Source organism: Bombus fervidus, chromosome 12 (assembly GCF_041682495.2).
Source record: "Bombus fervidus isolate BK054 chromosome 12, iyBomFerv1, whole genome shotgun sequence".
In the NCBI taxonomy this organism is placed as follows: Eukaryota; Metazoa; Arthropoda; class Insecta; order Hymenoptera; family Apidae; genus Bombus; species Bombus fervidus.
The window spans coordinates 11905556-11917111 of record NC_091528.1 but is presented as its reverse complement, the minus strand read 5'-3'; the positions used below and the strand labels follow the sequence as shown (position 1 = coordinate 11917111).

Below are 11556 nucleotides of genomic sequence, written 5' to 3'. Positions count from 1 at the left end.
CTCTCTCTCTCTCTCTCTCTCTCCCTCTCTCGCTATATATATATATATATATATATGCGTCTAATATGACAACAATTACGATGTCTACAATTATAAATCTTCTCTTTGAAGAGCATATAATGATGTCTGGCACATTGTGTCATAAGATATGATCCTGGATAATAGAAATGCATCATTTCACAAGATTATACATTCAGATGATACATTTAATACATATCCTTTGAGAGCTGTTTTCAAATTAGAATTATCAAAAATTGCATCTTCCGGTCAAGTCCCATAGTATCCAACATCTATCACTGTGAAACAATAATTGTGATCAACTAATCCCGGGGCTACAATAGTGTAGTTGCGATTGGCCTGTCATTAAATGACAACATGTTTTCCATCTAAAGCTCCTATACAGTTTGAATAGTTCTACCTTGCACGGTATTCTTTTGCAATGTTCATCCAATCATTTATATTTTTGTATACCTGAAACAATGAAATATCTTGTTTCAAGAAATAGAATTGTTATGTGAGTACATATGAATGGCAGTTGTTCAACAAGGAAAGATGGTACTGCTTTTGAAACACATGCAAAACCAACACCCGCGAAAATAAAGAAAAGAGAGGAATATAACCAATTTTAATAAACAACGTGCCACATCGATTGACAATGATGTTAAAGCATTAAAGGATATTTCCAATAACCAGAAATCTAATAAATTTGGGACGTTTGGAAATTCTATTGCAATGCAACTACATACGTAGCCAAACGAGGTGGCAATTAAAGTATAACAAGATGTACATAACATGATGTCAATTATGTGAACACGCTTAAATTATATACAATCATTGTCTCCATCTGCCTCTACCTGTAGCATTATTGCATCACTTTGAAGAGAACAACATAGAAGACACAGATACACAAAAACAAACATCAAACATTCGAAATCTTTTTTCAAATTGATTACCTTGTAAATTTAAAAAATTTCTATTATGTATGATAGTGTCCAAAAAAACTGAAATTAAATAATTATTGTAATCCAATGGCTTTCAATGACTGCTTAAAAATGTTGACGGAACCCTTTTTTATTTACTTGAATATATTCTTCTAATGAGATATATATTGCATCCTACACCTTGAATAAAATCTTAGATATAGAACATTTTGGCACTCTATTATATATACAGATATATATTATAAACATAAAAGAATTGAAGAAACTTTGAGAGTCTTCCAAAGCAAGTTCTTTCAACAGAGTGTTGCTTGCTTCTAAAGCATTCCCTTTATCAATCCTACTTTATGTTCAAACTTTCTTTTTACATATTCTTCTAGTTATTTGAAGTTCACGATTTATTATTTCAAAGACAATCCAAAAAGTATTCGCTGCGGCCACTTCGTCGCACGCCATATTTAAATCTAAAATAAATAAGCTTTGAAACAAATAACTGTATCTTAATAATTAATTGCAAATTAAGGAAACTTAAAACTGTTACCATGTTTGCATTTTGGACACAGAGCTTAGTTTACTATCATTGTTTGGTCTATTTATTTCAGATTTTAACAAAACGCGACTTATCTATGATCCAATAAGGAAAATTTTAATAAATGATATTAATAATAACTGTTCCTATTGGAGTTTATCACATAGCAGAGCGAGGGATTTATGCTTTGGCAATGTTCTTTTCTATTGAAACAGAGGTAAATATGCAAATTAGAGAGTGATTATAGTTACCGTTAATACATAATTTTGTCAATAATTCATTACAATTATATCTGTTCGTTGCTTCAGTAACAACACTTTATGATCTGAATTTGGCGCGGAATAGTTCACGCAGTGTTCAATAGAGGGAGTATGCTACAGCATACAATGTCATGACAACGATAATCAACTGTTGCGACATTAAAAGTCATGACTTTTAATGCAGCGTGTAAACGTACCTTTAATGCTTCGTCTTAAATAATTTGAGACATATTATAATTTTACTATTAAACAATTTATATCAGCTATGTATTACTATTTCATTAAATTTTGGAATAAAATAACGCAATCCTCTTTTTTTTAAATTTTCTAATATATCTAGAGTACGATAATTCAGTTCAGAGTTTAAATTAAGTTGAAACTGAATTGGCTTTTGTGAGCAATTTCAAGCGACTATTTGAGTTTACTGAAAACTTCATATATGGGCAACGGAGATTTAGAATTTTATCAATATTATCTTACAATATCATCATGTTATTAATAAGGTATTGTGTGAATTATTGTTAATGATCTTACAATAAAAATATTTCCGAAGAAATTTAATTTTATTTACTAGTTTACTTGTATTTATCTGTAGTAAATTTACTGCATAACCTTTAATCCTTAATAACTAATATTATCCTAGTGTATGAAATAAACATATATCAACATTTTTTACAGAATACATATCTGTAATTTATTAGGATTCATCTGAATATGTATTATGTTCAACTGCATATACTGCCACGATTGCAGGCTTAATATTATTTATTAGTTGTCTATTGAATTATGGCTGTACGTCGAGGAAACAGAAACTTGAAATTGCAGGTCTCTGAAGAGACTCCTGTGCCTGTGTACGTAATATTATTATATTGTTAATCTATTATTATAATAGCAATTTATTTCTATTAACACTATATAAATATATTCTTATGAATAAATGTGAGAAACATATATCCAAGTGAAAAATATATCATAATATGTTAAGACTGTTCTGATTTTTAATAAATTACTTTTTCTTTGATAATTGTTCAACTTTCAGTAATATTATATAATAAGTTGATAATAACTTTTATACATTATAGCACTCCGCCAAGAAATTTGGATAAAAGAACTACAATAACCATAGGTGATAAAACATTTGTAGTAGAGGCAGATGATTTAGAAACAATCTGTATCCTTGGACGAGGAGCATATGGTATTGTGGATAAAGTACGGCACAAACAAAGTGGTACTATTATGGCAGTCAAGGTATAACGTATTTCTATGAAGAAATCATATTAATATATTTCTTATGTGTTTGTAATTAAGCTGTTTTATATATCATTGTAGAGAATAACCGCAACAGTTAATACACAGGAACAAAAGCGTTTACTTATGGACTTAGATATTTCGATGCGTAGTTCAGCATGTCAATATACAGTACAATTTTATGGAGCTTTGTTTAGGGAAGGAGATGTTTGGATATGTATGGAAGTTATGGATATGAGTTTGGACAAATTTTATACAAAAGTATATAAGCATGGTCGTGCCATTCCTGAAGATATTTTAGGGAAAATTGCTTTTGCAGTAAGGAGAAACTGAATGACTATATAACAAAAAACTTACTGTTTATTATAACATCAATCATAATTATAATTTTAAAAATGTTTACAGGTAGTAAGTGCATTACATTATCTATATTCACAGTTACGGGTGATCCACAGGGATGTGAAACCTAGTAATATTTTAATTAATCGAAAAGGAGAGGTCAAGATCTGTGACTTTGGTATATCTGGTTATCTTGTGGATTCTGTTGCTAAGACTATTGATGCCGGTTGTAAACCATATATGGCTGTACGTAACTTTCTAAGATAGATTATAACATCTCTGATCCTGTCTATTCAATAAATTCTCCATTGTAACCTTTCTTTTAGCCAGAAAGGATAGACCCGTCGGGTAACCCTTCACAATATGACATCAGGTCTGATGTTTGGTCGTTAGGTATATCTCTTGTTGAACTAGCAACAGGAAAATTTCCCTATGAATCTTGGGGTACACCTTTTGAACAATTAAAACAAGTTGTAAAGGATGAAGCGCCAAAGCTGCCAGCTGATAAATTTTCGGCCAATTTTGAAGAATTTATCAATAAGTGGTAAATTCAATTGTTCGTAATGTTATTTTAAATCCATTATGTACAGTTCAATTAATAATTGTTTTTTCAGTTTAATGAAAGATTATACTGCCCGTCCAAATTATAATCAATTATTGAAACTTGATTTTATCACAGAGCATGCCAAAAAGGACATAAATGTTGCTGAATTTGTTGGAGAAATTTTGGACCTACCTGAAGTTGAGTAATCAGCATAGTATATAAATATTTTTGACATGGTGTGTTACATGATCTTTAATGTAACTTCGTATTATGTATCGAAGTTATATAATCAGTTCTCTATATCTTCATCAGTCATATTATTCACTCATACATATGCACGCTACAAGTAAATTAAAGTATAGTGTAAAACATAATATGTGTAACTTTTGTCTAAAAATCTATGTCTTCAAAAGTTCACTTTCTTGTTTGTTCAATATGTAACCTATGTATAATTTTCATTAATAATTTCTTCCGGATTAGTAACTATTCTTTAAACAGAGAGCAAACCCATGTAAATAATATACAAATACTTTCTCACATATAACAATAGATTGTTATTGTAATAATGTAGTAAATAAAATTTAAATTATAAATACTTGATTGAACTAAGTATTATATATATATATATTTCTATATAACACGTGCTCTACATAACGTGAGTCTAATGATAATAAATTAGTGATATTAATATAAATAACACGAACAACAACTGAAAAAATATTTGCTTACGAGAAAAAGTTATGTAAAAAATATCCACCCTTTTGGAAGAGTTTAAATGGAAAAAATATAGAGCTAATTACATTTGTCCATTTATATATACTGTAATAATGTAACGGATATTAATTGATAATAAATATAATTGTGAAACATATTACACATTATAAAGTGTAAGTCAGTACAAAAGCTTTATTGTAAGCACTAAGGAATGAAATAATTTTTTAATTAGTGTAATAGTAGAGTAAAATAATAAGAAATCAGTGTGTTATTTTACTGAGTATAATATTATTCTTATAATATATATTAATAAAAATTAACTTTGATTTCACTAAGAAATCTTCGAAGAAAATGTATCACATTTAGAAGATATTTTTCCATATTAACAAAGGTGTTTATGAAATTTTAATTTATATACAAATAGTATATAAATCATAAAATTTTCATACTTTTTTCTTTATATATATATATATACACACGTAACACGTTGACTGCCACGCGTGTTTTCAAGGAAATCTCCGTCGGGCCACGCGTGCCGTAGTACCAAGCATTCTCTGCTAGGTATTCCCATCGATATTTTAGTAATGCGAATCGCTCAAGTGATGGTCCCAAGAATGATCTCTCGTTTCGTTTGTTCGCAATATTAAAACCACTAGCTGTTGCTGAATGTAATGGAGGAAAGTGTGGTATAAATTATTCCGACCAAATGGTTTCTTATGCCACCAAAATTAGAAAAGGAATCAAACGGTACAGAAAACTTGGCGTTCAACTCCTTCTGGGAATTTCTATTGTAAACGCTTCGACGGTTTACAAAATTGCAACAAGGAAGAATATAAATATTAGAATATTTAGAGAGTTATTAGCTGCAAAATTATTAGGATTGCCTGAAAATACAAAAAATCTTTGACTTCGACGGAGTTAGCATAATATCGCTGTTCGGAAAAATGATTTCGGAAGAAGCATTAGACGCGCATGCAAATAAGACATGTTATGCAAATAAAAGAATGGACCGAACAAAGGCATAAAAGAATTTAAAGGAAACAACAACTTATTGTCCAAATTATCCCGACCAACCTCAGCTATGTATAGAATGCTTTAAAGTTTTACATTCTAAATAATTTTTTTAATAAACCATTTTCGTATTACTTTTATAACAATTCAATAATTTTATTATTTCCTCTGGAATATCTTTTCAAATTCTTACGACGATCCTTCGCAAGTAGTCAAATAAGCGACATCCGAATACGGGTTACGCGGCTCTACCAGAAACTTTGCTGACACCCGAATACGGGTGTCGTGGCAGACAACGTGACAATGTTATCAACATATATAATATTATTTTATTTTATATTAAGTCCTTAATCCTTTAAACATTACACTATTTCTTTTTAATTATTTGTTGTTGAATATCGTCGTGAATATAATATATATATATATTAGTATACATTAGTAGTCTGTGTACATAATATACAAACATAATCGTATCCGATGAAGGAAAACAAATACATTTATTAATACATTTTACACAAAACTTCTTAATAGATAAAAACAGCTGAAAGCTTTATTACATATTACAAACAATATTAACATGATATATTGTGTTTTTGACTTTACATACGTACAAGCATAGAAATGAATGAAGGGATCGGGTAAAGTAAGTATATATAAATGTTCTCCTTCGTTTAACATGATTTTTTTACATGATAAAATTACATAATATTACATATGCACATGTATAATATGGCAGATTTAAATATATTAGTATAATTTACATTTTTAGCTTGCATATAGTTTAGTTTTTAAGAGATTGGTGGCATTAGGTTCATTCCTTTACATTCAAGAGCAATCTTTACGCCTAATACAAATAATCCAATGCTCTTAATTACAGACCTGTAAATGAAAGATTATGTGTATATATTTGTAATTAATATAATCTTTATTTAATTAGGCATACACTGAACAAGGTTATATGTTTATAAAATTGACTCGAAGGTTATATACAACATAATGAAACTTTATTATTACATACCATTTAAAAGAATCATAATAAACATTCTTTGCGTATTTTACAACAGATGCCATTGTGATCTTTATTTTTGGTAGATAAATCTTCACTTGTTCAATTGTTTCTGTTTCTGGCAAAGTATCTAATTGAATTAACATGAAATTATATATAGTATCGGAAGAAGTGCAAGCTTAAAGTTATTTCTAATGTAATGTATATACGCGAAGATGATGTATATTGTCAGATATTACAAAGATATTGTTTTCTATTAATACTATATTACACTGTACGAGCAATTTTGTATAAATAATGTAATTTTTAAATTAATTCGATAAAATTATAATTAGTTATAATTTATTTTCCAAATCAATTTCGTAGTTTTATGAAACTCTATTTATATTATAAAAATAGGCGTGGAGTAAGGAATATTTAATAAACAAATTTGTATTTTACATACGTGAATTAAATCAAGCAATGAAAATGATTTAACACTACAATTTTTATTTTTCTATATTAGTATGTTGGCAGTATGTATAGACTATTACACATTACATTACACAAGAAGTAGTTCATATAGAATGAAGTGAAGTGCAGTGCGGACTGCGGACAGCGGACAGTGCGGCAGAAGGCGAATAAGATTCAAATGACTTGATGGTAAAAAAGTTAAGAAAGGTATAAAAATTTTATTCCTTATCAATTTTATTTAGTTTGATTATCAAAATGGAATAGCTTTTTTACTATTATTATATTTTTCTCTATATATGGTGGTAATGTATTTATTTGTCTTTCTTTTATGTTTGTGTAACCAATGCCATTAAATTAATGTCACTATCCATTATTATTCACATTTTTAATTATTCGAATGAAATATATATTTTTATGTTTGTAGCTCTTTTTTCTTGATGCAATCGAAACGAGAAGAAAGGTGTCAGATTATTTTAGGATCATATGAAACAAGCTTTTCTGATATAAGAAACTGTGGTATATAAAAATATCTGTGATATATTAATATATTTGACAGCAGTAATCATCTTATGAATGTGATGATTTTGGAAGAAACAAAATTTATTTAATAACATGTTAGAGGACGGATATAGTACCAATGTTCTGTGTGCATTGTTTACCATATTTTTCATACTTATGCTAAATTTCTTCCGATATCTTGTACGAGAGCCTCATATTCATATTAGAGATGTTACCAAAGAGCATAATTGGAAATCCATAAGAAGGGAAACGAAGGTATGTGTCTGTGCATGTTTTATATATTAACAAATATATTGCTTATATGCATATATCTTCATTTATATTTGGCAAGCTTCGTATCTTATAATTACTCTATAATATATATAACATAATTACAATCCTCTCGTTTTTAGCATAAATATACAAATGTCAATATGAATGTACTATTGATTACAGAAATACAAAATTATTGGTAATTAATGATTATGTTTTGAAAGTAATTTGTTGAGTATGAATTAATTGAAATAAATGATTACTGATCATTTTGGACAACATTAATTTAGAATGTTAAATATAAAATTTATTTGAATTATAACGTGTGTACATAGGTATATAAAAGTTACAAATATTGCTTTTATCTGTAGGCATATTATTGTAGCATTTGTGAAAGCTTGTTGTTAAATATTAATGGTTTGATCTGTGATTCATGTGGTGTTTGTGCGGATCCTACATGTGTCAAGATCGCAGATAAGCAATTAAAGTGCAAACTTATTACTGTAAACGCAAATGAACCAATGAAGCACCATTGGATAAAAGGTACGTTTTATCCTCTTATGTTTCTATATTTTATGAACAATATATAAAAATTAAATTATTACTTGTTTTTAAATATTAGGTATTACATAAATTATGTATTAAATTATTTAAATTAAATTATAAAGTTATTTAAGTTAATCTCTGTCTACTCATTTCGCATAAGGTAATTTAGCTCTAAATGTTATATGTGAAATATGTAATGAGGAATGTGATGTGGAACCTGGACTAACAGATTGGTGGTGCTGTTGGTGTCAAAAATGTGTCCACGATAACTGCAAGTCTAAGCTTTCTAAAGTATGCTTTTTCTAAATATTTCTTACGATTGCTTATAATCTATAGGAATGATTGATTACTTATTGTTATCTTTTAAATTCTGTTAGATATGTGATTTTGGTAAATTTAAGTTAATGATAATTCCACCAAGTAGTTTAAATCTACGAAGTACTGTAAGACGTAGATTATATCTTTGTTCGGTTATACCTCCAAATTGGCCTCAGTGGAATCCTCTTATAGTTGTTGGTATGTTAGCACAAGAAAATTATAACAATGTTATAATAATATAATTATATATTATACATGTATGTATAAAACATAATTTTTTTACAATCAGAGTTTAGTTTATAAAATTTATTTTCAGCGAATAAAAGATCTGGTAATAATGATGGTGCAGAAATCTTGTCTCTGTTTAGAAGGTTATTAAATCCTGCACAAGTTGTTGATTTATCAGAGCGTGATCCAGTCGCTGTTTTAGAATGGTGTCGCTTACTTGGGAAAGTAACATGTACAGTCCTTGTAGCAGGTGGAGATGGAACAATAGCTTGGTTATTGAATGCCATTCATAAGCTTGGATTGGAGGTAATACGCGTACTACTAACACTAGTTTTTTTATGTGAAAAGAGAGACGAATATATACCTTGCAACATTGTTTCTTGTAGAGATCTCGATGTTAATTTTCCTTTTCTTTTTTTTTTTTTAATACACGATGACATTGGGAAACATTGCATGTAAAAGATGCGTGTGTGCGTGTGTGCGTGTGCGTGTGTATATATATATATATATATATATATGTATATATTTGTGAATTAAATATTTTTACTTGTAATAGCCAGTTCCATCTGTAGCGGTAATTCCTTTGGGAACAGGAAATGATTTATCAAGAGTGCTAGGCTGGGGAAAAGAGCATGATCCAGATAAGGATCCTGCAGATATTTTGCATGAAATACAGAAAGCACAAAAAGTGGAACTCGATAGGTGCACAGAAAATATCCCGTACAATCCGTTTTAAATTGTTTCTAATATGCGTAATTATCTAAATATTTTATTAGGTGGACTGTGATAGTAAAACCATACGGTGGATTAGGACTTAGAAGTTCGCAGCAAACATTTTACATGTATAATTACTTAAGCGTGGGAGTAGATGCACAAGTAACATTAAATTTTCATCGTACAAGAGAGAGCCGTTTTTACTTCTATAGCAGTAGATTGTTTAATAAGGTACTCTCTATTTTATTGGATATTTACTTTGTTATTGTATAAAATGATGTGTGTTTTTGTGCTTTTGTTAGCTACTATACTTGTGCTTTGGTATGCAACAAGTAGTTGAACGGGACTGCAAAGATCTTGATAAGAATATAGAGTTATATTTGGATGAAGAGAAAGTGAATTTGCCATCCATCGAAAGTATTGTAATATTAAACATTCCATCATGGGCTGCTGGTGTCGATCTGTGGAATATGGGATTGGAAGGTACTTACACATATCCTTTTATATGTGACGTAATTGGAGAAACGTGAACGTTTTATATTGAATAGGCCACGAAGAATATGGAAAACAAAGTATCAATGACGGTAAATTAGAAGTAGTTGCGCTTTATTCATCATTTCATATGGCTCAACTTCAAGTAGGATTGTCTCAGCCTTATCGACTTGGACAAGCTAACAGTGTAAAGGTATTTTAAAGTTTATTCAAATCAACAGATCGAGCTTTTAAAAATATTTAAAGAAGCATTATCCGTAGTGTGATATTATTTACTTTATATTTCTACTATTATCTATCTTTCTTCTCACAAACATTTTATAAAATTCAGGTAAAGATAATAAAACCTTGCGCTATGCAAATTGATGGCGAACCATGGTATCAACATCCTTGCGAATTCAATATTAGATATTGTAATAAAGCAGTCATGCTTGTAAACACAGTTGAAAGAACTATTTAATTCTTTCATTCTGGAGTATGTAAGAGGTCTCAATTACTTGTACATTCCAAAGTTTGGTTTTAAATGGAAAAGGATTCACTATATTTCATGAATAAAGGAACAAGCATGATAAAGGTAAAATGTAAGATAGAAATTATTTTCTATGCATGTGAATTGTATATTTTTATATTTTTATTTATTAGTTATGTACTTTAAACCTTATTACTAATTCGTGTTATTAAACTTTGAAATAAAAGGTATATATTGATATTGTTTTCGCATATGTAATAATTTATTATCTATATTTCTTTAACTATAAGAAAAGCCTATAATAACAATTAACTACGTATATCAAGCACTTATTGTGAGTTGTAATAAAGGAAGGATGATGTATAAGATTCTTCTCGCATATTATCTTTATTTGCAATCTATGTTTAGAATTGTGCTTCATGAATAGGTTTTGACAATTTACTATCTGTATTATTAATATTAAATAGCACACAGCCGTAATTGTCTTATATTCCTAGATTGTGTAACAGTTGCCAATGCACGCGTTAAATCCTACAATTAATTGTCACAAATCACCATCTACTGTTCCCTGAAATATACAATTATTTATTTATTTTAATAATATCAGTTGATAGTCTGCTAATAACTTTTTAAATATTCTTGATCTATTATCATATCATTCTAAATATTAGTCTTTTCTTTGATCTTATATAAAATGAATCGGATAGTTTGATTATTTCAATTTTATTTGAAATTTTAGATGAATTTTCTATTTACATATATTCTTGTAACGCGCTTGTTCTATTTCTTTTACTTCAACTTTGACGGTTTTAATGTGATTTCAAATTAACCGTTTTCGTCATTAATTTTTAGTTATTTTTATATAGTTATTTTTAATAAATTAATTTATTTTTCGAGTTTAATTTCCTTTATTGTTTCTCACTTCTAATAACAAATAAAATGTTCTGCAGAATAAATAGACCGATATATATTCACT

At 28.7% G+C, this 11556-nt stretch overlaps 2 protein-coding genes and 2 long non-coding RNA genes across 9 annotated transcripts; 2 read left to right on the top strand and 2 right to left on the bottom strand.

The window, feature by feature from the left end:
* Nucleotides 1-18: 18 nt before the first annotated feature.
* Nucleotides 19-2040, bottom strand: LOC139992639 (uncharacterized). Of its 3 annotated transcripts, none has more exons than XR_011801172.1 (4): nt 1925-2040; nt 1480-1670; nt 954-1402; nt 19-471 (listed from the first exon to the last, which is right to left on the bottom strand). It is a non-coding gene; the product is annotated as an uncharacterized lncRNA (long non-coding RNA). The 3 variants fall into 3 exon arrangements; XR_011801171.1 differs by lacking the exon at nt 1925-2040 and adding an exon at nt 1752-1870; XR_011801170.1 differs by lacking the exon at nt 1925-2040 and having other exon boundaries at nt 1480-1857.
* Nucleotides 2041-2094: 54 nt separating this feature from the next.
* Nucleotides 2095-4729, top strand: Lic (dual specificity mitogen-activated protein kinase kinase lic). 2 transcript variants are annotated; one of them, XM_072013660.1, is made up of 7 exons: nt 2095-2230; nt 2406-2578; nt 2810-2975; nt 3057-3293; nt 3381-3560; nt 3641-3858; nt 3994-4729. In XM_072013660.1, coding segments are annotated over exons 2-7 (867 nt in total). In that variant the 5' UTR covers nt 2095-2230; nt 2406-2513; the 3' UTR covers nt 3995-4729. The 2 variants fall into 2 exon arrangements, with proteins under 2 accessions (XP_071869761.1, XP_071869760.1); XM_072013659.1 differs by having other exon boundaries at nt 2096-2230; nt 3929-4729.
* Nucleotides 4730-6063: 1334 nt separating this feature from the next.
* Nucleotides 6064-6854, bottom strand: LOC139992638 (uncharacterized). Its single transcript, XR_011801169.1, has 2 exons — nt 6602-6854; nt 6064-6462 (listed from the first exon to the last, which is right to left on the bottom strand). It is a non-coding gene; the product is annotated as an uncharacterized lncRNA (long non-coding RNA).
* A 302-nt stretch (nt 6855-7156) lies between these two features.
* On the top strand, nt 7157-10828 carry Dgkepsilon (diacylglycerol kinase epsilon). 3 transcript variants are annotated; one of them, XM_072013657.1, is made up of 11 exons: nt 7160-7249; nt 7467-7816; nt 8185-8356; nt 8520-8650; nt 8737-8875; nt 8994-9211; nt 9462-9607; nt 9682-9850; nt 9922-10102; nt 10168-10304; nt 10443-10828. In XM_072013657.1, the coding sequence occupies exons 2-11, from the start codon at nt 7655-7657 to the stop codon at nt 10569-10571; spliced, it is 1584 nt and encodes a 527-aa protein (XP_071869758.1). In that variant the 5' UTR covers nt 7160-7249; nt 7467-7654; the 3' UTR covers nt 10572-10828. The 3 variants fall into 3 exon arrangements, with proteins under 3 accessions (XP_071869759.1, XP_071869756.1, XP_071869758.1); XM_072013658.1 differs by having other exon boundaries at nt 7157-7816; nt 8529-8650; XM_072013655.1 differs by having other exon boundaries at nt 7158-7816.
* The last annotated feature ends 728 nt before the right edge of the window (nt 10829-11556 follow it).

What these genes read in the sequence shown, in the direction of transcription:
- Lic (XM_072013659.1), top strand. Translation starts at nt 2,514, where the DNA reads ATGGCTGTACGTCGAGGAAACAGAAACTTGAAATTGCAGGTCTCTGAA. An exon ending in GAAGAGACTCCTGTGCCTGT is followed by an intron (nt 2,579 to 2,809) that starts GTACGTAATATT and finishes TATACATTATAG; the next exon opens with CACTCCGCCAAGAAATTTGG. An exon ending in TAGGGAAAATTGCTTTTGCA is followed by an intron (nt 3,294 to 3,380) that starts GTAAGGAGAAAC and finishes AAATGTTTACAG; the next exon opens with GTAGTAAGTGCATTACATTA.
- Dgkepsilon (XM_072013655.1), top strand. Translation starts at nt 7,655, where the DNA reads ATGTTAGAGGACGGATATAGTACCAATGTTCTGTGTGCATTGTTTACC. An exon ending in CAAAAAGTGGAACTCGATAG is followed by an intron (nt 9,608 to 9,681) that starts GTGCACAGAAAA and finishes ATATTTTATTAG; the next exon opens with GTGGACTGTGATAGTAAAAC. An exon ending in GACAAGCTAACAGTGTAAAG is followed by an intron (nt 10,305 to 10,442) that starts GTATTTTAAAGT and finishes TATAAAATTCAG; the next exon opens with GTAAAGATAATAAAACCTTG.